The sequence below is a fragment of the Equus quagga genome, chromosome 6 (assembly GCF_021613505.1).
Source record: "Equus quagga isolate Etosha38 chromosome 6, UCLA_HA_Equagga_1.0, whole genome shotgun sequence".
In the NCBI taxonomy this organism is placed as follows: Eukaryota; Metazoa; Chordata; class Mammalia; order Perissodactyla; family Equidae; genus Equus; species Equus quagga.
The window spans coordinates 54036917-54062742 of NC_060272.1; the positions used below are offsets into that span (position 1 = coordinate 54036917).

Sequence of the window (25826 nt, forward strand, 5' to 3'; positions counted from 1 at the left end):
ATAGAATAACCTAAGAAAGCATTCATCTCTTTTTTTAGTCTCTATATTCTCTTATTTGGTATTTCAGTTTCCCCCATTGTTAATTATTTCTCATATTAGTATTCATTTTTATTACCTTTTTTAATAACACATTTAAATTTAACAATATTTTTACCTATTTCCTTCCTCATCATTATTACTTGAATGGCAGTCTTTCCTTCTGGATTTAGCTTCCTTCTTGCTAAAATACATCTTTAGCAGTTCTTTCAGCAATGTGATAAACTCAGTCTTTACTGAAAAATGTATTTAGCTAGGCAGAGACTTCTCGGGTTGATAGTCATTTTCCCTCAACACTTTCACAATCCTAGTCAATCCTTCTGGAATCTGCTGTTGCTGATCTGAAGTTGTCAATTTAAAATTTGCTCCTTTGTAGTTTTTCCGGCTCAGAATTTTTAAGTTCTTCACTTTGTCTTTAACACTATGCAGTAATGTCACAACGCATGCTTGTTTTCCAAACTCTGATCACTCTTGTTTATTTCTGAGATGAATTCACATTACTTGATTTATTTTTATTTGCTTTTTTCAAATAAAGGAAACTTAAAGTTGATTCAACTACCAGGGCATATATAAAGGTCTGTAGAATGCTTTGGGTATGATTATTTCATTCTGATATATTCAAAGTATTACTTTCCCTTATGCTCAAAAATTGTTTACATTGCTTAGCATAGACTATTTACTTCTACTAACACACATCTATAACCAAGTTCTGACTAAGAAAATACTAGGTAGATAATGAATTTATTTCTGTCTATATTTTCTTCAGTTCATGACCCTGAAAAATAAGCAATTAAAGCATTTTTTTCTAATTTTCACTTGGAAGTTTACTAATCTTCTACTTAAAAAAAAGAGAATTGTTTTTATTATTTTTCATAATTATTAGTTATTCAAAGAAAAAGATACTGGAGAGGAGCCTCATTTTAGCTGGAAATACCAGAGAGAGAATAAATTCAAGTTGCAAAACAAGGAGCTTACTTTAGTAACAAGAAAAATTGTCTATTAAACTGAAGATTTACAGATTCTCCTAAGTTGAAAATAGATTCTCTTTTAATTCCTTTAATGTATTAAGGAATGAATGGACAACAGTCATAACCACCATAAAAATAATTACCAGATCATATGAAAATGGTCTAAAAGAAATCTCTGGGCCTACTGAGCATTGTCCTTACTCTTTTCTTATTATTCTTTTAAAATACTTTCATGCAAGTGTGATTCTGTAAGAAAATTCTATAAGCCAATGTTTTCTAATCATTTCCAAGCAGGTATGAAAAATATTAGTGTAGACTGAAAAGATGTTCGTTTTGTTAAATTTGGGCAACTAGACAGTATTATCAAGCATGGAAAGTTCCAAGGCAAATTTGGGAGGCACAAAGTGTGATGCTTAAGAGCACTAGCTCAAAGGACACCTGATTCAAATCCCAAACCCACTTTTACTTATTTACTACTGTCTGACTCAAGAAACTGACTTAAATAGTTTTTTCATCTATAAAATACCTCTTAAAATTGTTGTTACACTTAAATAAGATACGTTCTAAAAACTGAACACAAGGCTGAAATAGCTACATATTCAGACCAATACTTTTTGCAGACCTGTGAGTACAGACTATCAATTAAACTTATGTTACTGTTTCAGCAAAGACCCAGAAACTTGAATTCAGTGAGAAAGGAGAATATGGTTACCTGGAAAGGCAGGCTTTAGTAACAGCACTGTGAAGATTTTCATTAGGGTACTGTGAGAGCCGACGAGAAATCCGCAGTAGCTGTCTGGTTGAAAGTGATGCTGCCAATGATTGTGCCTACCAAAAGGCAAAGACAGTCTGTTAAAAGTCTTGTTTCAACTTGCTGAAAGTCCCTTTAGATGGGTATGATAGCAGAATTCATTATTCCTGAAGGACAAGGCCAAACTTAAAATAAATATGTACTGTTAATGAATTACAAATAAAAATAAACAGAAACTAATTTACACTTAAAACATCCTTGAAGACAGTTTTAAAAAAATCTATAAAGAGTATATATCAATTAAAGCGTTTTAATTGTGATAAGTGCTGTGTATACATGTCTTTTGGAAGGGCGGAGGTTGGATAAAGGAAGGATGTTATATAATATAGGTCACACCTGACTTACAAATAGGCCTTATGTACAGTTAACTGTTTGTTCATGTTTTTTTTGCTTACCAAAGCTGAACTATTAAGATATCCTGAAAATGCTTGGAGCTTTAAGTAAAGCTATTGCTTCTGAAACAGAGAAAAGAAGTTGTGGACAATTCAGGCTGCTGACCACAGAGGTGTCAACCAGTTGGTCAGCTGAGTGGCTGCTTGCTGTTTGGAATCCTTTCCCTAAACTGTCAGTATATTTTCACATTGTTTTCTTATACTTCCCCAAATCTCATTAGTAGAGTTGCTACTATAAAACTCAGGATATGGTAATTACTGATAAATGTTTGTTGACTTGATTGAAATTATCTTGGCAGGCAGCATAAAGTAATGGTAAAGTTTATAAGCTTTGGAATCAGACAAATCAGGCTCCCATCTATTAGCTGTGTGAACTTGGCAAATTACTTAACCTCTTCAAGGCTCATCTTCAAAGTTTTCTCGTCTTTAAAATGGCAATAATAAGGCCTTCATCTTTAAGGTTGTTATGAGGATTAAGTTGGAAAAAATTATTCTAAAGCATTTAGCATAGGTCAGACACATATGCATGCTCAAAAACGGCAGTAATTATTATTAAAATTCAGCCTCTGCAAAATGAAACAATCTAACAGAGGAAGGGGATGTGACTGATACATTAGTATGAATGAAATGAGTCAGATTATAACTAGCCTCAGTCCTAACTTAGATCACCTGCATTAGGAGACAGCGGTCTTTCACTGAAAACCAGAGGAAAGAAGAACTTTTGAAGCAACTAGCCCCTTGGGAGAGCTGAACAGGCCAGGGAGAAATGTCATGGAGTGATGAGGGCAGTAAAGTGGGCCTGAGCACCTGAGAGACTGGAGAAGGGGACTCTATGAAATTAACAAATGGTTCAGAAAGGAGGACGGGAGAATGTCAAAGACACACTGCATATTTGCTTGCTTCAAAGTTTCATTTAAGGTCATCTCTGTGTGTCTCAAAGAAGAAAAAGATGAATTGATTTCTCCTTCCTCATGTACTTCATAGCTCCATGAGACACTGGTCTGCTGTTATTAGTAAAGTATTTTGGCTATAACATGGGTTAAATAGTACTTTGAGGACTAGGTTAGGAGCATGATGACATAATCCATTTTTCTGTTAAAAACACATTCTAAGTTTCAAAGAATTCATTTATAAGCAAACATTTGGTTCATCCCTGTTTTCAACAAATTTGCATTCCAGACATGAAGACAATATTTAAATATAAGAAAGCATAAGTTGCAATTCAAAATAGCATATAATTTAACGTCAAAATAAGCAGAGCAGTTGACAACTGCGACAGGGGCTTAAAGTGTTCTAGTGGGCAAGAGAAATGCTATGAACAAAGACATGAAAGCAAAAGGAAGAGAAACACATGCAGAACATAAGAAAATCAGCCTAGCTTTATTAGAGGGTCCTGCTGGAAAGTTCGCTTCCAAATAACAAAGACCTGTGACTGACACTTTGAGGAGTTTGGCCTTACTCCTAAAGGTAACAGACTTTGTTATATGTAAAGTAGTAACATGATTTTAATTACGTTTTTTTTTTGAGGAAGATTAGCCCTGAGCTAACATCTGCTGCCAATCCTCCTCTTTTTGCTGAGGAAGACTGTCCCTGAGCTAACATCCGTGCCCATCTTCCTCCACTTTATATGTGGGACGCCTGCCACGGCATGGCTTGCCAAGCGGTGCCATGTCCGCAGCCGGGATCCGAACTGGCGAACCCTGGGCTGCCAAAGCAGAATTTGTGCACTTAACTGCTGAGCCACCGGGCTGGCCCCTAACATGATTTTAGAAAGACCAATCTGGCAGTAGTATGTAAACTGGTTGAAGGACAGAGAGAACTGAGACAGGAAACAGAAGCTACTTCAATAACCTGCCTATGAGAAGATAAAGTTCTATGGTAACATTATTGGTATCAAGAATGGAGAGAAGGGATCAACAAATGTTTCAAAGGACTTGGCAATTGATGGAGACGAGAAAGAAGGATGGAGATGAAAAAGAAGGATGAATTGAGGATAAGATTGTTTCAGCCAGCACGATTGAAAGTATCCGAAGTTAAATATGACTTACCAATTCTTATCCTTAGTACCTGGGACCATAAAAAATTCCTATTTTAATCATGGAAAATGTTTGGCAAATGACTCCAATAAGAGAATTCTCATAACGAGAGTCCTATTGAACCAGAAGGTGACTTTCTAGAGGACAACATAACACCGAATTCAGGCTTCACATTGCATTCCTGTGATCAGTGACAACTTTTTAAGAATCTGAAAAACGCCAGCTGTCTCAGTTGATAATATCAAAATGCTTTGCAATAATATCCAGTGTTAAAAAAAAATCAGAATGAAGCTTTATGTCGAGTCATTTAAGTGTTGAATGAAGGGTTTGGTTATCTCGGCTCTCACATTATTATCAATTAAAAATTCAGTATACTTTAATTTACGAATCCCTAATGTATTTAACATTAATAATATCAAATTTCCAGCCCCAGTTTTATCTTGTAAAAAAGAGAGTGAAGATGTGAGCACATTCCCTCAGTTACCATGGTTATACAGTTTAAGAGCACTCCTTAAGGATTTTTCATATTAGCATGATTAATAATAGTACTTCAGCTTAAAATATGAAAGTTCTGATCAGAAATTATTAAAAGTAATTTTCCTTTTTTTATTCTTGAAGAATTATTTCTTTTATGAAAATGTCACATGTTCTCAGGGAGAGAAAACTCTAGGGACAATCTGTTAATAATTGATCAATCAATTTATTCATTCATCAGACTTACGTTAAATGTCTAGTTTGTGCCAGGCACCAGGCTGGGAAATGGGAATAAAGGAATGAACGAGACCCAGCCTCAAGGAGTTCAAATACTAATTGGGGAGATAAAAAGAAACTATAACACAGCTGCAATAGGTCAATATCGGAAGCATACGCCAAGTGTCATGAGAGCAGATTGGAGACACAGGTTACTTCTGCCTAAGGGGGCTGAGAGACCTGACAGAACAGGGAACCGAGGGACAAGCAGACAGGCAGAAGCACATTCCAGGCATCATCTAAGGCAGAGACATGGGAGTATGTGCTGGGCTTAGAAAATGGCAAGAAACAAAGTGTGGTAGAGCTGAGGGTGCTTCAAGAGAGGCTGTAGGAAATGAGGTGAAAAAAGCAGCTAGGGTCAGATGGAACTCAAAGGCAGGCTTAGCAGACTGCCCTTCAATCTACAGGCAAAGAGAATCCATCCCTTCACAGTTTTAAAGAAAGCGAAGAACTTACAAAATGGACTTGGGAAAGATCACTCATGGGCCAATTATGAAAGATTCACTCATTCATTTATTTAACAGAGATTTACTGAACACCTGCTATGTAGCAGGCAAAGTTCCAGATGCTGAGGATACAGGAGGGACCAAAACAAACAAAAACCCTGCCATGCCAGAAGTAAAATCCAAGTGAAGAAAGATAGACAACAAAAAATTAAGTGAGTAAACCATTATTATGTCAACAGGTAATAAGCCCTACGGGGGCCGGTCCCATGGCTGAGTGGTTAAGTTCGTGCATTCTGCTTCAGCGGTCCAGGGTGCCACTAGTTTGAACCTTGGACATGGACCTAGCACTGCTCATCAAGCCACACTGAGGCAGCATCCCACATAGCAGAACTAGAAGGACCTACAACTAAAATATACAACTATGTGCTGGGAGGCTTTGGGGAGAAGAAGAAAAAAAAAGAAGTTCTATGAAGAAGCTTAAAAGCAGAAAGAAAGAAAGGAATGAAATGGGAAGGAAATGTGATTCTAAACAGAGTGCTTCAGGAAGATCTCACTAAAAAGGTGACATCTGAGCAAATCCAGAAGGGGTGAGGAAGCAACCATGCAGCTACCTGAGGATGAGCAATCTAGGCAAAGGAAACACCAATTGCAAAGGCTCTGCGGCAGGCACAACAAAGAGAACAGTGTAGCTGAAAAGAATGATTAAGGGGGAGAGCAGTTGGAGATGAGGTTTCAGAGGTAATTAACAGGGAGCCTGTGACAGCTGGAACATGGCCCTTCCCAAAGATATCCACATCCTAATCCCTGGAATCTGTGAGTTTTACCTTACATGGCAAAGCTGACTACAGGTACGATTAGGTTGAAGATTTCAAGATGAAGATGTTATCCTGGATTATCTGGGTGGGCCCTAAACGCAATCACGTATATCCCTGTAAGAGGGAGACAGAGGGAGAACTGACACAGACGCACCGAAGAGAGGGTGATGTGAAGATGGAGGCTGAGGTTAAAGTGACAAGATCACAAATCAAGGCATGCGGGCAGCCACCAGAAATCGGAAGAGGCAAGGAATGGATTCTCCCCTCGGCCTCTGAGCAAGTGTCACCCTGCAGACAACTTGGTTTCAGCTCACTGATACCCATTCCAAACTTTGACATTCAGAACTATGAGAAAGTAAATTTCTCTTGTCATAAACCACTAGTTTTGTTCCAACAGCCACAAGAAAATAATACAGGGCCTCATGAGGAATGAATTATTGGTGTAAATGGCAGTCAAGAGGAAATAATATTCTAGGAGAAAGATTATGAAATCCAACACTAGGACAATTACTGACATAGATAAGAGAACAGGTAAGACATGAAGATGCTAAACTGAGATTTGCTTTCAGGTTAAATGGAGATGGCAGGAAGCAAGGAATCAACAGTGATGTCAAGACTTCTAATTTAGGTAATTTGGTAGACAGATTATTTACAAAGTCAGGAAATTAAATAAGGAATAGGAATAGACTTAAAGGAGAAAGATAGTTTAGCTGTATAAGGTATGGTGACTATACAGTGATCACAGAGTATCCAGTTACGAAGTGAAAGAAACTAACATTCATTAAGCATCTACTAAGGAGGATATTCGTCATGTATCTTCATGTTTAATCACTGCAACCTCTTTATGAGGTAGATGGCACTTCCCATTTTACAGATGAGAACACTGAGACCCACAGTGTAAAGACAGTGACACCCTTGATCTTTCCAACATACCATCCCAGAATGGAAATACAATTAAAAATAGAGCATCAATGAGAAAAGAGAAGTTAGAAGCTGAAGATAAAGATGTAGGCATTAACGCAGAGGTGACATTTGAAGCAATAAGGACACATGAGATTGCTTAGCATAAGAGACGGAGGGCAGAGCCAAATCCCGAGAAACACCAAGTACTCCTGTAGAGCTAAAAGTTGCTTTCTATGACATCAGCCATGAGGAACTGGAAGAAATGCTAAAATCACTGAAAGAGTAAAATATACACGTTGTACAAAGCATAACATAAGGGATAAACACCAGCTTGAAAAATGGATTTTAAAGCACTGAACTCTAAGAACATAAAGCAGCAGCATGTCAACAATAGAAAATTCTGTGGGAAAAAGCCCAGACTTACTGTTGGATCCTGTGTCTCTCTGAGTTTGTGTGTAAACAATAACAATTTGTCCAAAGCTTCCTGAGGTATATTTGGAACCTATTTTATGAGAGAATTGAGGAAAGACAGAAAGAATAAATTGGGATATTTGATCAATCAACCAGAAATTATGGCTATTTAGCAAACAATATTAGAATTACATTTTAGAAAGTCCTTGATTATAGGTAACATGTTTAACTCACGGATAAATTTGTTTATTCATCTTCTCAGGAAACAGTTAAGCCTCTGCTTTCTCTTTAAGAATCAAGTAATCAAAACCAAGCTACCCGTCTCCATATACAGTTCAATCCCCAGGATAAAAGTGAAAGGAGCCACTAATTCAATTAAAAACTGGCTTTTATAGTGTTCCCATAAAAAACTTTTCATACATTATCACTTCCTTTTTTGTTAGCTTCAGTATGATATTTTAAACTCTAATTCAAGCATTTTCTTACTGAAACCAAACTCCTTCATTTAGTAGTAATCTTACACATGTCTACTAAGTAATGTAAGGTATCCTTGTATAAAAAACGGATCTCAAGCTGTCCATTTTTGCAGGACTTTCAAACCACGTACCTGAGGGGTATGATCAACTTATCAATGAGCTCTGAAGAACAGTTGCTCAAATAACACACATTGACTGCTTTTAACTATAACCATTGTAATCTAATTAAATACTGATTTGAACTGAATTATAAGAAATTTTTACTTAATAACAAATTTAAATTTTCTAAAAGATCAGAAAGAGATGTTAGACCAATGGTATAATGTGACCATTTCAGAAGTAAATCACTCAGGATTTTTTTGTCATTTAAGTGATTGGAACCTTTAGAAACTCTAAGTTCTATTCAGTACATACTTTATCTCATTTATTCTTTAAATCAATCCTGCGATGTAAGAAGTACTATTACCCTCATCTTCAGATGAAGAAACTATGGTTGAGTAATTTATCCAAGATCTGGAAGCTAGCAAGTAGTGGATGTGGCATTTAATGGCAAGCTGTTTGACTTTAAAGTCAATACATTTATCCACAGTCATGTTCATGACAAGATTTAAAATTAATCAGTTCATTCTGATATTTCAAAGGTGATGAGTGCATGTATGTAAAAAGTTACTTATCAATGATCTAGAACAACACTGTCCAACAGAACTTTCTATAATGATGGAAACGCTCTTTGTCTATGCTGTCTAATATGGTAGCCAAAAGCCTCCGTGTGCCTATTGATCATTTGAAATGACTAAGAAAACGAATTTTAAAATTTTATTTAATGTGGCTAGTGCTACTACATTGAATAGTGCAGTTCTAGAACTCCCAAAGTGCTAAATGCAATGCTTGCTTAATGCAGATGTTGAAGAATGGATTACATACACCACAAGCCACCAGACAACTAATTAGGTAAGTAGAGGATATATTACAGTCCTGAGGGGACCAGGACTACTTAGTATTTTCTACAAAATCTAAGGAGCTAAAATATATTTGACCTCCCTTTATAGAAGGAACTGAAAATAGTCGCCTTTGGCTGAATATAAAAGAAAAAGGAATCCCCAAACTGAGGAAAGAGGAGAGCCAGCCTACATCCATGGTTCTCAAATTATAGTTCCCAGACCAGGAGCATCAGCATCACCTGAGAACTTTAGAAAGGCAAATTCTCACGTACCATCCCAGACCTACTGACTCAGCAATCTGCATTTTACTGAGCCCTCCAGATGATTCTGAAAAACGTTAAAGTTTGAGAACCATTATATGAAGATATTTGTGAGTAAATAGGGAGGAAAAGCCAAAAACGTCCAACTCTGCTCCAGCAGATGTCAGAGTGCCTCCAAAAGAGAACGGCTGAAGGCAATAGGCTAAAGCTGGCTTCACTCTTACCATTTCCTTAATCACTTGGATTTCTTCACTTTTGACAAGTGGTTTCATGTAATGGAAAAAGAACATGGTTAAGAATTCTGGTCCCAGCCACTGCTGTGTTGTACTTCCAATAACAGGGGGTTCTGCCAAGGCAATGATTCTGAAGGAGGGGTGGACAGGAAAAATGGATCTAAAAGGAAAAAGAAAAAAAAATAACATACCCTTTCACGTTAGAAACTAGGTCATGGTAGCTAAAGCCTAGGCAAAGATAAACCTATCATACTGTTAATATAGTCAAAGCTACTATCCAAAGAACAAGCTTTGAAAAAAGTCAGGACATTTTAAGAACCTAATATTAAAACAAAACATGAATCATCTACTGCTGATATATGATGTACCATATCCACTGATGAAACTCTATCCCTGGCACAAACCACTGTTTTGGACATGTTGTTATGGCTACAATAAATTTTCTCCATAGTCCCTTGAAACAAAATCCCATCCAGTTCATATTCATTACATAGGTCCCCTTTCCTTATTCAAATTCCCCTCAAAATCTTCTGTCTTGCAAGAAACCCACTCTATGTCAATCATAGAAAGACCAAGGAGTATAATTCAAAATGAGGAGACTTTTTACAATACAGAAAATTTAAGCAGCATAAGGGGATGGATTAAGTTTAAAATTTGGATTTACAATAAGAATACTTAGGTCTTAAAGAGGTAGAGAAAAATTGAACTTTTATATAATCCACTCTTTTGTCATTTTATAGGAAACATCATGATTTTTAAAGTGATCTCTTTTATAATCTCTGCTAGGGAACCTGAGGATGTAAATATTCTAGGACACATAGAGGAATAAGGGAAGACTTCTCATGGTTTGTAAAATGACTTGAATAGTTTTTGGAGAAGAGACTAGAAATCCCTTATTATGATCTAATCATGTGGGAACATTGTCAGTTTTTATCAATTCTACTCAAAAGCTCAGGGAAATATATCTCTAGAGGGTAATATCATCGTTGCTAAGAGAAAGGAGAGATGAAACTCAAATACCTGCCAAGATCTTCACAAAAACAAAAATACAGGTACATAACGGGCACTTCTCCAGAAATGGATTATCCATTGCCAATAACTATTACAACAGAACTCAATAGTTAAGTGATTAGGCAGCAAGAATATCAGGAGGTAGGATATGGTATGTGTGGAGAGAATCAGATAAGTACTCAGAAGATTTAAGATATGAAAAAGTCTCCCAATACAATGGGTAGGTCCAGTGAGTCCCTAACTGCAGGATCTACAGTTTTAGAGGCCAAACCACAATTTGTAAGCCAAGGAAAAGCAATCTTTAGAAATAGTCATATGAAAGGTCTGGATGAATACATAAAAGCTACCAGACAGCATTCCATTTCTCCAGGTAGGGAAAAAAGACAATTTACAGATGTTCAAGAAGGGCATGGGGATGATGTGTCCAAAGGAGTTGTTCTAGAAAAGAGGGAAGGACAACAACATAAACAAGCCACTGAAGGCCTGAGGATAGCATGATCACTCAGGATTGCTAGTAATTAGATCGTCACATTACAGAATCTGGACACAGAAAATTCTGGAATCTGAAAGCTAAAAGGGAAGGTTATTCCATTTTCTATTTCTGCTAAGTGGTTTGCTATAATCTAGAAAACTCTGCTTCACGGCCCAGCAACAGATGTTGGATTCATCCTTGATCCTCCTCTCTCCTAGTTGGGAGAAAAGAAGGTGGGAGAGACACAGCCTCCTTTGACTGCACAAAATTAAAGCTGCAGATGTAGTTTCTCAATAAAGACAGTGAGGGATACTAAATCAGGGAGTAAACAATGCCAAAATCCAACAAACAAGCCAAAAGGGGAAGTCCAATTTACGTCCTTAAACCAACAGTTCAGGAAACAGGTAGTACAGCTGAGCTGTAAAGCTAGGACTAGAAGAGCAATTAACAGGAGAGCAAGCTAGGTGGTTCAAATTTAAATGGGGTGATGGTCATTGCTTAGGACATATATTGTCTGTGGCTTGCTTTCTGGTACTGACTCTAGGAGGGTACCTGAGTGACCTGACCCAATTTAAAGGGGGCAGTTTCTGAAAGTTGATGAGGTAGGCAGGGAAGTGTACACCGACTATAAAACAGTCATCAAACTATTGAAAAACAAGATGAGAAGGATCTTTTTTGTATGCTAGGTTCTCCCCAAAGGCTTCCTTACATATGAATAGGTCATATGGAAAGTCATTTCCTGATAATGTAGGTTCTTCAACTCTGCAAGTTAGAGAACAGAGTACTCCTGAGGATCTGCCATGTACTTTTGGGTGATTTGACATATTGGTGGATAATGCAATGGCTGAAGAAGTGGTAAGTAATTGAGAATTAGGAAACAAGCACTATTAAAATTTAAAATCAAGGATAACTTTAATTTTACCAGAATTTAACAACAAATAACAAATGAAAGTCAAAGTATGGCTTAACTTCAGATAAATAGATATTACTTCTTAAAGATTAAAGATTTAAGAAGCAAAAAGATCTTTTAAAAAGATTTAAAAACAAAAATATCATGGTCAATATGTGTGTTTAGGGGGTATAGTTTTTTAAGAGTACCTTCCAAAGCTTCTCAACAATAAAAAGGAATTAATTACTTAGATACACAAAATAATGATGCTGAGCAAAAGAAGACAGACCAAAAAGAGTACATACTGTGTGATTCCATTTATATAAAACTCCAGAAAATACATGCTACAGGTGCTGGCCCCATGGCCTAGTGGTTAAGTTTGGTGCAGTCCACTTCAGCAGTTGGGGGTCAGTTCCTGGGCACGGACCTACACCACTTGGCAGCAGCCAGGCTGTGGCAGTGACCCACATACATGTTAGAGGAAGACTGGCACAGATGTTAGCTCAGCGCAAATCTCTCTCAAGCAAAAAGAGGAAGATTGGCAACAGATGTTAGCTCAGAGCAAATCCTCCTCAGCAAAATATACTATATATATTTTTAAAAAAAAAGAAAAAAAAAAGAAAATATAAGCTACATAGAGTAACCAGAAGTAGTTTCCTAGGGGTTGCAGAGGAGGGTGAGAAGGGAGAGGAAGGAGGGATTACAAAGGAATCTGAGGATACTTTGGGGGTCATAGATGTATTCATTATCTTGATTGTAGTGATGGTTTCATAGGTATATATAAATAACAAAAATTATCGAACTGAAAAAAAATTATCAAACTGTACACTCTAAATATGCAGTTTACGGGACCAGCCCCGTGGCCGAGTGGTTAAATTTGCCCACTCCACTGTGGCGGCCCAGGGTTCGGATCCTGGGCGCGGACATGGCACCGCTCGTCAGGCCACATTGAGGCGGCGTCCCACATGCCACAACTGGAAGGACCTGCAACTAAGATATACAACTATGTACCAGGGGGGATTCGGGGAGACAAAGCAGAAAAAAAAAAAAAAAGATTGGCCACAGTTGTTAGCTCAGGTGCCAATCTTTAAGAAAAAAAATAAATATGCAGTTTATTACATCAATTATACCTCAACAAAGTTACTAATAAAACGAAAAAGAAAGACTGCAATAAATCCAACATTTTGAAGGAAATTATACAGTACATTTTTGTCAAATCTGTATATTAAGAAACTTGAAAGAATGATATGGAAGGTTTCTATAAAGATATTGATCATGAACCAGAAGAGGATTTTGTAACTGGCCTTCCATACTGTAACACTAATATTCCAATTCAGACCTAGAGGTTATGCAGTTCTGTACACAGCCCACATTTCTTCTTTTTTTCTATGCAATGTAGTAAACTGCATGGACACATTCCTTACTGATCTTTATACTACACAAAGTAATACTTGGAAGAGAGAAGATGCTAAAATAAATAAATGCATTGCTACTGTTAATAATCATAACTGCAAGAAACTTTGGAAGACCTTTGGTGTCAGGGACAAAACAAAGGTAAGTGATACAAACTGAAAATAATGGTTTCCTACCCAAAAGCAGAGCTGCCACCCTAATGGTCTTGAATGAATTTGTGAGAGAAGGTGCATTCTCTGTATCAAAAAGACAAGACCAATACACAACATTAAGTAACGAGACCCTTACAGGCACAGAGCTTAAAACTATTCCTTGACCACAAAAATGTTTAAGATTATTTTTCAAAATCAGAATTTGCTTAAGGCTCTCTGTTTTGAGATCAAACACAAAGACCTGGGCATAAAATCCTGGATCTACCTTGAATTTTGTTAAAAATTTATATGGCCTAATTTGCTAGCAAGGAGATACTGAGGTTTCTGGGCAGGCAGGAGAGAGTGCTTGGATCCTAACTGTCTTCAAACATAAGGGTAAGAATAAAAGGGTCCTAAGAATCTTACTGATCAAGAATCTTCCCAATGTCCAGTTATAGTTCACCACTGATCAATAAAAGCTGAGAGATTATAAACTGTGTTCAATGTTCGATCACAATCAATAAACATAAAATATTCAACAAAAAATGCAAAGCCATTAGAGTATATAATACTACAACTGAGACTAGTCCACTAATCTGTATCATTTCCCTGGGATAACCAAAAGTCTTTTCTTGGCAAAATAAACTATTAGTAACTCACTATTTTCTCAAGAAAAATCTTACCTCCCTCATCTATGCTCTGACCAACGGCAGGAAGGGACAAATTTAGCAGCCTATAGTATTTGTTCTCTCCCTTTCCCCAGAGAAGTTTTTCTCATCAAAGGAAGCAGTTCTATTTTGGTCCTTACTTCCTGTGAGAAATGCAGGGATGGTGTCTGATGTGTGTGGCCATAATGCTATTTCTAACCATCATGTCCACAGTATTTCTGGTGTCTTGCAAACATGAGAAGGAAAGTCTCTAAAATTTCTTAAGCCATTTCCAAAGGCATATTAGCCATGTGATTACCTACAAAGAATGTAAAAGCTTGCAGAGCCCTCTAGAAATGATCAAGGGATAGGATCTTGGTGAAAGTTTGGCAAAGGAGTCAAATATAATGTTTAGAAATTGGGTTTCACTCTATGAAGTTGAGAGGTTTGGTAACCCATTGCTAGCAGCTGTTAATTATGAGATGCTATGGTATCAGACTTGTCATTAAAAGGCATGTATTCCTAATTAGTAGGTTCATAAAAGGAAACATTGCCAGAGGTCATCTAAAACCAGATTAATAGAATTATCTTTACTTTGAGTTTCCTAGAAGTTATCCTAGGTTACGATTTATTCACTCATTCAAAAACATTCACTAAGTGGTCTGCTACGTGCCAGGCATTGTGACATTAGAAACAAAGACATGAAGTACAGAGCAAGACAGAGTCCTGAAAACATTAAAGTCTTAGGCTCCAGTTATTTCCTGAGGCCCTACTGCATCCTTGACTTTCCTTTGAACATGTGAGATACCACTAAGTTCCTTTGTGCAACAATTTAAGGGTTTTTTTGGTTACTTGTAAAAAAAAAGGAGCCCTTGCAAACACAAATGTGAAAATTGTTCCTATCTGAAAGCCAAACAGGTATCTAAATTTACCACATTGGGTCTAGAGGCAAAGAAGCTCTTAAATCTGCCGTCCTTTCATTCTACCTCTGATCTCTTTACTCTATCTCAAAATCCCCCACGAGGAAACAAAACACTAATACCTGAGTTTGTCTAAAGACTATCAGAAATAATAATCACTTTGATAAACTCCGGTTCTGTGATTAGGTACAGAAATGAAAAGGACAGACCACTTGGGTTATGAGATTCTAATCTGCAGTTCCAATGCTAATGCCAAGAGTGATGGATTAGTTATGGACAGCATATAGAATCAACCCCTGCTAGATAATGGATCGTATTACTTACAAGAACAACTCATGAAATAAATTAATTTCCTCACCGAGTACAAATTTCCTGCTTTTTATGCTGTGCTACGCCTTTTTAGTCAAGGTGCCAGCTCTCTATCCAATAAACACAGCCTTGAAAGAAATACTATCAGTTGCTTAAAGAAAGAATCTAACCTATTATAACCTAATATAACCCTAAAAGAGAACATATTTATTCCCAGAAAGACAAAAGTGGGCTACAAAATTTATCCTAGGTTAACCAGGAAAAAGGTAAAGACATTTGCCAACAAGCCATATCATCAGAGTAAAGCAGACTGTGATAAAATGACTATGTTTAATAACAAAATAAAGAGAAAACCTGTTTGAAATATAAGAAAATAGTGTGTTGCTCAGGTAAAAAAAAAAAGGAGGACTACTGATAAGAAAAGGAATTAGACTTTCAACTGGTAGAAATATTTCAGACAGAGAGGAGAATCCACTGTTAGACACCACGCCTCTGAAAAGTCAATGAAGTTCTGAGAAATTGTCAGAATATAAGAAAGAAAAGAAAATTAGAAGTTCAGCTCAGGAGTTTCAACATCTAACGAAATTTGCAGAAAGGGAGATCAGAGGCAACAGGGAAGCGGAAGTGGAGAGAGATGGAGGATGACACACGAGCTACAGGTAGAAAGAACAAGCCCAGACCAGGCCAAGTCAGAACACACCATGAGAGGAAGGTGAGATCGCAGAACACCTGACGTGCCTGAATGTGCTAAGAGGAGACCTGGACAACAGAGGACGTGTTTGCGATGAAAAAAATGACAAATATATAGAAAACAGGGTCACTTCCTCCTCTCTGTTCCCGTATTATTATTGTACAGATCTCTATTCTAATATTTAAAGGCTGCACTGTAACTTTTTATTTATATATATGCTTCTCTTCATATGTAGGCAATTATTAACTTTAGGAAAAAGAAAACACAGGCAAGAAAGGGAAAACAACTGTAGTTTACTGAATGACTCAGCTGTGCATAGTACTTATGCTGTGATAATAACATAAACATTGAATAAAGTTCTAAACAAAATTATTACATAACTATTTAGGAAGAATGGGAGACAGGACGTATGTATGTGTAGCGGGCAGACGGGTAGTGAAAGAGAGCTAAACTTTAATTTTCTATAGTAGAAAATCAATAGATAATGCCTAACATTGAAAAATAAATCAAGAAATATCAATGAAGGTATATTGTTTAATGATATAGAGGTAAACACCAAAAGAAACAGTTAAGAGTTGAAAGTGGTAGCCTCTGGGGAGGAGCAAATGGGAAAGAATCCCAGAACAGATGACAGAGGATTGGTAATTTTCATAAAAAGGCCTTGAAACACTATCTGGCTCAAGTTTCACACATGTTTAACAATAATAAATTCAAAGGAAAATAAAAATAAGTGAAGGAAATCACAGAGTGCTATGACCTGTCTCTATCTACTCAGAGTGATCTCTGAAGATAGAATGGAGCCTCGGTTATATTCACAGGAGAGATGAAAATCGATCGAGATGAAGAGGGAACACTTACCATTCTGAGTCAAACCCTGAACATGATGCTCAAGGCCACCCTGTTCCTAAAAGTGTTTTCCTTTGTAAAACTGCTTGTGACCATTAGGGAGAACTTTGAGACTTTTCACAGAAAAGGGTTGTCATTTCCTGGTCATTTGGCTACAAATACAATGCTTCTGAAGTCCTTAGGGAAACTGACAGGAGGCCAGCTGAGAGCTACTGCCCAATTGCTTTGACTCATCTCCTTCGTAATGGAACAGACAGATGATCCACATGCAAATAACATACAAAAGCTGAATGTTATAAACCGAGGATATGAAATGAGAGGGATCTTTATAACCTGCTGCCCTACTTACTGGGCTAGAGGAATTTGATGATATGCACCTCAGAACCATAAACAGCTGTGTAATCAAGTGAATTTTTTAATAATTTATACAGAGATAGTAAGGAATTTAACATTTCCTCTCTATGAAAAAATTTCAAGGAAATTTTTAAACAAAACTCTCCTTAAAACATAAATACAATAAGAAATACACTTAATTATCATTTGTAAGATTTTAATGTTTTAAATATGGCAGCAAATCCTTTGAGGGTATGGGAAGCTTCAATTAAATAAAGTCAGATTAAGGGACTAGGAATTCCCCAAGGCAACAATCTCTAATTACATCAAAATATCCATGAAAATATAATGAGACAGAAAATAACTTATATTTGCCAAACCTCCTCTAAGGAAAAGTATAGTATGTAGCTGAAAGAAATATTTTCCTTCAAAGTTTTTATTCTGAAATTTTTCAAACCTATAGAAAATTGAAAGAATAGACTATGAACAGCCATACATCCTTCACCTAGATTTCACCAATTGTTAAGATTTTACCACATTTGTGTTCTTGCTCTCACTTGCTCTTTCTCTCCATGTGGTGTATGTGAGTTTGCATACACATATATATGTCTTTTTTCCCAAGAAACATTTGGAAATTGTAGACATCTTTTTACTTTATCCCTTAAATATCTCAGCATGCCTAAGAACAGGAATAGTCTTCTTCATAACCACAACACTATGATACCTAAGAAAATTAATATTAATTCAATATTACGTAAAATATATAGTCCTATTTAAACTTTTCCAATTGTCCCAAAAGTGTCTTTTATGGTTGTTTTAAATTTGCGGGCTGATCCAGGATCCAATTAAGTCTCAAGCATTGCATTTGGTTGTTAGTCTCTGAAAGGAATGTTTAAATAAGTCAGAAAGGGTAATCCTGCGTCAGGTGGCACACTCCAGGAATAACTGATGACTTCTTAGCAGGGTGGGCCAAGTTAATTGTGAGGCTTTTCTTTTCGGTTTTTGGTTGTTTTTTTTCTGAACGGATACAAAGTACAGGCCAAAACTGAACTGCTAGGACAACAGAAGAAAGATTACCTTCTTGAAACTAATGTTCTTATAAAATGTTAAAATACTTATGTAAAAGCACAGCTAAGAGTGCAGAGTACATGTTGGATAGCGACCTCCCGTTTTAAGAAGTGCCTAACTATGAGCATGACCAGGACACCAAATTATTGAGTTGTTCAAAGTTATCTTGACTTGACCCTAGGTTTAGGAGAATAAGAAAAAGAAGGTATCTAGAAACCAAGAGTAAGAGCAGTGTACCCAAAATTACCTCTCCCGCAGCTGCTCATCAGATACTTGCAGCTCCTCTTTCAAATGCATGTACCTGTCTTCTCTCAGCAGCCGAGAGCCATCATAGAGGCTTAGCTCTCGATCATGGATCAACCTAATGGGACAGGGGAAAGTCAGCAAATGAATTAAAACAGTTTTGAATGCTGAAGTTATTTGAGGTAGAAATCAGTCAATTAACATTTTAATCATGTCTATTATTACTGGCAATTGAGTCTAACAATTTTATTAGATGCACTTTTCAAAATTTCAAGTTGGCTAGTGCTGTTATAGCTGGAAAAACTGTTGGTTTCTGTACGGCAGGGCAGTAGTCATGGATAGCTGGATGTAGATAGGGAGGAGTGACACAAGAAGGAGCTGGAAAGGGGAAGGAAGGGACAAATGAAAAGAAATAGCTGAATGAGTGACTCAGGATAACCATGAGTCACTTCATTAACAAGGCAGGTGGCACATACTCCCTTGAGTATAATGTAACTCTTTGAGGGATAGTATTACCGAAATATTTCTATCTTTGTAGTTACAGGGTTTAAAATATCAAGTCCTCACAATGAAACTACTGCTATTTCATATATATATATGACCTAACTGTCCACAGCACAAATACCATTGTCTTCCAGATGTTGCAGAGGTTGAAAAGTACTGTTCTAGATCTTACACCAACCCCTAAGTCTCTTGATGCCCACGTCACAGTTGCCGCACAAAAGCTCGCTCAGGAAGCACTGAGGGGAAGGGAGACTGCATAAGGCAGAGGTGAGGAGCATGGGGAGTGGAGTCAGTCAGATCTGGGTTCAAATCCAGCTCTGCACTTTATTAGCTGAATGACTGGGGAGGACAACTACTTCATCTCCCTGAACTTTTATCTTTTATAAAACTAGGGCAATAATACAAACCTCATAATAGTGCTGTGAAAATTAAACAGCTGATGTAAGGCAGATGCTTATATAGTTGTTCTCAATCTTGGCTGCACATTAGAATCTCCTGGGAAGGGTTTAAGAATTCCAGTTTTCAGGTTTCACCAAGGATCAACTACATCAGAATTTGAGGAGGTGGAGCCCAGGCATCGGTTACTTTTAAGCCCCACTCTCACAAGCTGACTCCCAAGGTTGAGAATCTGAGAAGCACTGGCTTAGCACAATGCCCAGTAAAGAGTAAGAACTCCATTAATAGCTCCTGCTACTACTACTACTTGGTCTAACAGACAAGAGATAACCAATAAAAGGGAGGAGTACTATTTTGTTTGCATCTGCGTTTGTTTAGAAGAGAAAACTATTGTAAATCCATGGAATGTTTTCGGTAAATCACTGAAAGTTAGTGACTGTTATTTGTAACTGCTCTCAAATCTACTCAAGATCAACACAATGTTTTTGGAATCTTTAATTATACTTAGCATCTGCATCTTGTCAAGGACAAAAAACTCTGAATGGTTAGTTGGGGAAAGGGATTATTCCGCTTATTTGAACTTTCCTGATAAGTCAAAGTTAAAAACCAAATGTCTACAAGTGATATAATCAAGAAGTAACAACAACAAACAAAATTTCAGTATCATTAATCTCCCAAAATGACAAAGGATGGGAATATTTTCCATGAAAGTTATACATGAAGACTTCTTTTAAATTCTAGAAAAGTTAATTAGGAATGTGTAGCTATTTTCCCCACCTAAACTGAAACAAGAAAAAAACAGTTACACAAACGTTCACGTTTGCAAACACAAGTGAGCTTTCTTAGCCTATATAAAACATAATCAAAGAATTACACATTTTATATAAGGAATTAAATTTTCTCTCTCAAAAATAAAATTACAACAAGATCAGCCAATAATTTAGAGCTATGACTCATAAGAAGTTTGTAAACAGTGAAACTGTGACTCTGACAAACTGTAGAAACTTCAGCTGTGTGACTTGTTGCGTGCATCCATCAGCATGCATAAAGTCTTTCAACCTAAAAGTTTTACAACCTAGAAGTTTTTTTTTTTCAGGTCTTACACACAGAATTTTGCTATGGCAGAGGCTTTTCCCAAAATGCTCATTATTTGAAGTTTTACTGTACTGTCTTTACAACAGTAAAAAAAATCTGCTGTTTTACTTGGATATACCATTATAAGTTTCTCAGGATCTATGCAACCCAGTTTAAAAAAGAAGCCTGGTAGAGATCCACATCTACTGTCTATGTGGTGTGTTTTGGTGACTCATACAAACCTTTGCAATACAGCAAGTGTGCCCACGTTGACCCGGTGAATGCCATCCAAGAGGACTAGCTTTCCTTCCAGAGCAGCATTCACAAGTGGTGAGGACCGCCAGGCAGTGTCTCCATTTGGAAGAGTGTATCTCTGCTGCAGCAAATCACGCGCTGTCATATCCTAAAACCAATCCCCACCACCCACCAAAGAAAATACGGAATTAATTTTTTATGAAATAGATGGCAGCTTATTTAGCTTTACAGTTACCTTTCTCTGAATATAACATTCTGTACAACAAGTGGGAAGTTATCTTCTCCAATCCACCAAAGAGAAAAATATTCAGAAGCTTTTCTTGGTCATTTGAGTTTTGTTCCTATTACTCATTCACATAAGAGAGTAACAGTGAGGGTTTTTTTCACCTTTTTATTTAGCATTTTCTCCTTTTTAAAATGTTCATTTGGTATCTACACAGATGATGGCAGTAATTCCACCTGAACTTAATGGAATTTAATTTAATCAGCTTTACTCCTGCAGGCATCAAAATATGTAGATTCCTCTTTAAGAATTAGAAGCCACACAAACTCTATGGGCAGAGACGCTTACCAATAATGTGCATTTTCTTGCAGTTGATTAATTATCCTGAAAATTCATGCTAGGAACAAACACAGTGACTTGTTATATTTAAAGATGCTTGAAAATGGAGGAAACTGAGGACAGTCATCAGATGAGGTACAGAATTGCCAAACAATAGCATGGCACTTATAAGCAATTTTTTAAAGCACAATGTGCTACCACTAAAATAGTGTAACAGATCTAAGCAAACTATTAATAGCAGTGGAATATTAAAGTTTATCTACTGTAAAGAAATGGTGTGATAAAATATGAACAATTTTTTCTTACATGCATTAAAGTTGAAGATGATAGTTTCTTTTCTGCTATCAGCTTCAGATAAATTTTGTCCTACTTATATTAAACAAAAGTTAAATGTTTACATTCTATTTTATCCAAAAATTTAAAGTCTTATGTAAATTCTTTGAAACCCAACTCCAAGTTTTAATCAGATAGAAAACTGCCATAATGAATTTGCTTATATTCACAATGGCAACAAATCTGTATTGATAGCAAAATAAAACGTAAGTCTTAATTATTTCAATGTTCTCACTATCAAAACAGTACTGACTTACAAAGTATGAATAGACTTACAATGAATCATAAAGACACTTGAGAAACAATAATATTCAAATTCAGCAAGTTTCCATAGTCCTAAAGGGCTGGCTTTGGCATATTCTCAAAATTTGGCTTAACTCATTAATTATATTTAATTCTTCAATTGTGAATTTTAAATTCTATGCAAACTATAAGAGTATGCCATTCTAAGCTGCCAATGACGGTTACAGCTAAAACTAAATTTATCACCATCATCAGTATTTATTAAGATGGTTCATGGTGAGAATGAGCTCATTCCCACTCATAGCTGTGCTATAGAACAGGAAATGGATCACTCTACAAGAAAAATAGGATAAATCAAAATAATATTTGTGGGTCATTTTCATAATCAAATTATGAAAAAATCAAGTATGTATATATTCATATATGTGTGTATATATACACACACACACATATATATATATACATATGCACACACATACAAAAACAGGTAAATTTAAAGAAAATTCCTGGTACTAATTATTCCACAAAAATATTCACTATATAGTTACATCACATATGGTCCTAGAGAATAAAACAAACAGAAAACGTGCTTTAGCACAATGCTTCTAAATCAAAGATGCATATCAGAAATAGTTGGAGGAACTTTTGGAAAATAAATAAGCTTAGGCCCCATCACTCTGAAGTTTTGCATTCAGTAGATCCAAGGCAGAGCTTACCACCTGTTTTTTATTAAACATTACATAAGTGATATCTGATACGCTTTCCGGGTGGGAAACACTGCTTTTAAAAAAGAGACATTAAGTTAATGTGAAACTTTGTCTCATCTTATTTATTTATACCCCCGTCCTTATTCTAATAGGATTCATGAGATTGCACAAGGTATACAAAATGCATAACAAAACGGTATAAATTAAAACATGAAAAAAAAGGAAAGCGTAGGCCTTGTTTCCTTTAAGCATTCCTATTGGTATTCAGACAGGAGCTAACATGAAGAAGGCATCCCACTGATACCATTTGTTTTTTTTTTTGGAAGATTAGCCCTGAGCTAACTACCGACAGTCCCCCTCTTTTGCTGAGGAGGCCTGGCCCTGAGCTAACATCGGCCCATCTTCCTCTACTTTATATGTGGGACGCCTATCACAGCATGGCGTGCCAAGCGGTGCCATGTCCGCACCCCGGATCCGAACCGGCAAATCCCGAGCCGGTGAGAAGCAGAACGTGTGAACTTAACCGCTGCGCCACCGGGCAGGCCCCCTGATACCATATTTTTGAAAGAAATGGACGGGTGTTAATTTTGAAAATCCCAGCTTCAGACTGAACATAGACGGTATCCTGACCCAACTCAGCTCTTGAGTCTTTTGGCTGAGCCCAGGAAAAGAGATGAAGAATGTGACTCTGGCCAAAGGGGTTCAGACTCATAAGGAGCTGAGGCCAGCAATTAGTAATATATTTTTTAAAAATTTCAACAGAGAAAATTCCTCATTCTCCTACCAACACATTCTGAATCACCATCTGCACGATATGAAAAAGCGCTACTTTATTTGGTCATGATTCCAAATACTTTCATATCTTAATTCACACAAGGTCTATAATACTTGCCTCATGCAAATAAGTAAATATTTACTAATAAAGATGATGAGAAAGAACAACCAGGACATAGGGCTCCTCTTCGCCAACCTGGCAGTTGGAGACTCCCTTATACTTACTGAAGTAAAACCAAATGAGTATTTGTTGCTATACAACAAGCAGTAACAGATCAACAGAGCTCAATGCTGTTAATGCCAGCCACAAGTACAGACCAGAAATAGTCTCCCTTTCTTCAATCTTCAGGGGGTAGAAAATGGAAAACACTTGACACTTCCTAAGCAGACTAGTTCAGTTTGGTTTTATCATCTAAACTCTCTGCATGATATCATGATAAAAAGAGCCATTCTTCATTTCTAATATATTTTTGCATTAAAATAAAACTCTCAAGAAAAAAAGCATTCCCTTTAATACAAGCTGTTGATTTTCATAATTAAGATCTTATCCTGGGAGAAAAGATAAAATTTTAGCTTTTCCTTAAAGAGATAATTGGCCCCACTTTCTACAATGAGTTATAATCTGAAATTATTTCAATTATGTGAAAGTTATTTTTAATTGGGTAAAAGCGCAAGGACATCAAAGTAAAGCAGTAGTTTCACAGAACTACTGCACCTAAGCAAACCTAATTAACAGGACTTTTTCAGCATAGTCTGAAATGGGTCCATGATATGAATTAATTTCAATAATAAGCTACTTTAAAATAGAGTAACAGCTTTCTCAGTATGAAACAACAAGAACAAACAAGCACAGAGATACAGAGATTAGACTGGTGGTTACCAGAGTGGGAAGGGGAAGGAGGAGAGGGGAGATGGGGCACACGTGTACGGTGACCAATAGTAATTAGTCTTTAGGTGGTGAACATGATATAGTCTATAAAGAAATTGAAATATAATGACGTACACCTGAAATTTAAATAACATTATAAACCAATTAATAGAAAAATGAAATAAAATAGAGTAAAAGTATTTTCAAGTGTTTCTGTCTATAAAATATTTAGGCTTTAGTACCATGAAATTGTTTTAATATCTTTATTTATTTTAACATACACTGTATCATGGAATTGTTAAAAATATGTATCATTTCCTTATTCTTTCCACCTACACACACAACTCTAAAGCAAGTGGAAAGGCAAAAGTAAAAAAAGAAAGCATGCTTATTCCATACAAGCATTTTGAAGGCACACTAATAAAAATCAAGAGAGATGAATGTCCCCATTTTTGCATATATTTTTCTTATCCCTGAAACGTTTGAACTTAGAACAAAAATAGCACTAATGATATCATAGACCCCGAATCATTTCCTCTTTCTGCATTTCCTTAAAAAGTTTAAAATAACAGGACATGAACTCTAGTTCCTTTAGAGTTACCATCGTCTAACCTTCAACACCTCACCTTCATTCAGATCCCTGGAAAACATCCACATTTATTTCTTAAGATTCTATGTCATTTGGAATTTTGCTCTTTTGATTTGCAATGGAGAAACCCTACTGAAAATAAAAATATCCTATTAAAATGAGAAGCATAACTGCATGAAATGTATCAGAGAACACAGATTTGAACTCTAAGGCAATCATATACCTTAAAGTTTTTAGTACCTTTGAATAGCACACACTCATTTTTCTGAGATTCCCTTGATAAACCTAGATACAAGTCATTGGTTTGATAAAATAACTGCAAAAAAGTGGTTGTGTTTAGTGGCTAGAATAAGATTAGATTAGTTTCCCAAGCTATAATAATATCGTTTAGAAAGACAACTGAAAATCTTATAGTAAATTTTTAGTGTATAAAGAAATCTGAGCTACCTCTCTCTTTAAATATGAATATTGATAAAAAAGTAAAATTTTACATTATAATGCACCTATAGTTTTTCTGATAGAAAACAAATAATTATAGTAAAAGTAGGATATCAGTCAAAGTGTATATAGGGAGCAGGCTCAGTGGCATAGTGGTTAAGTTCGGCACGCTCTGCTCCGGCAGCCTGGAGTTTGTGGGTTCGGATCCTGGGTGCAGACCTACGCCATTCATCAAGCCACACTCTAGTGGTGACCCACATACAAAATAGAGGAAGACTGGCACAGATGTTAGCTGAGGGCCACTCGTCCTCCAGCAAAAAGAGGAAGATGGGTAACAGATGTTAGCTCAGAGACAATATGCCTCACCAAAAAAAAAAAAAGTGTATATGGAATATGACTTCACCATGGAGAAAAAAATACAGATTTTTACCACATTGATGGACCCAGAAGAGTTTCAGAAAGTAAGCTGGCTTGCAAAAATATGTGTAAATAATATATTATAAAATTAAAAATAAGTGGATAAAGAAAACTAAACAAGGGAAGATGAAACCAAGAAAGGTAAAGACGATACACAAAATGCATATTATAAGAAGAATCTAAAAAGTGAATCTAATCTTCCTAATGTCAAACAC

The 25826-nt window shown here is 36.4% G+C and overlaps 1 protein-coding gene across 2 annotated transcripts in view; it reads right to left on the reverse strand.

The window, feature by feature from the left end:
• VWA8 (von Willebrand factor A domain containing 8) overlaps nt 1–25826 on the reverse strand; it is a 357132-nt gene that overhangs the window by 235381 nt on the left and 95925 nt on the right. For both annotated transcript variants that reach the window (XM_046664107.1, XM_046664108.1), the window contains 5 exons: nt 20668–20828; nt 18456–18569; nt 9470–9638; nt 7582–7659; nt 1717–1832 (listed from right to left, as the gene is read on the reverse strand). In XM_046664107.1, the coding sequence (XP_046520063.1) occupies nt 1717–1832; nt 7582–7659; nt 9470–9638; nt 18456–18569; nt 20668–20828 (638 nt within the window). The remainder of the gene's footprint in view (nt 1–1716; nt 1833–7581; nt 7660–9469; nt 9639–18455; nt 18570–20667; nt 20829–25826) is intronic.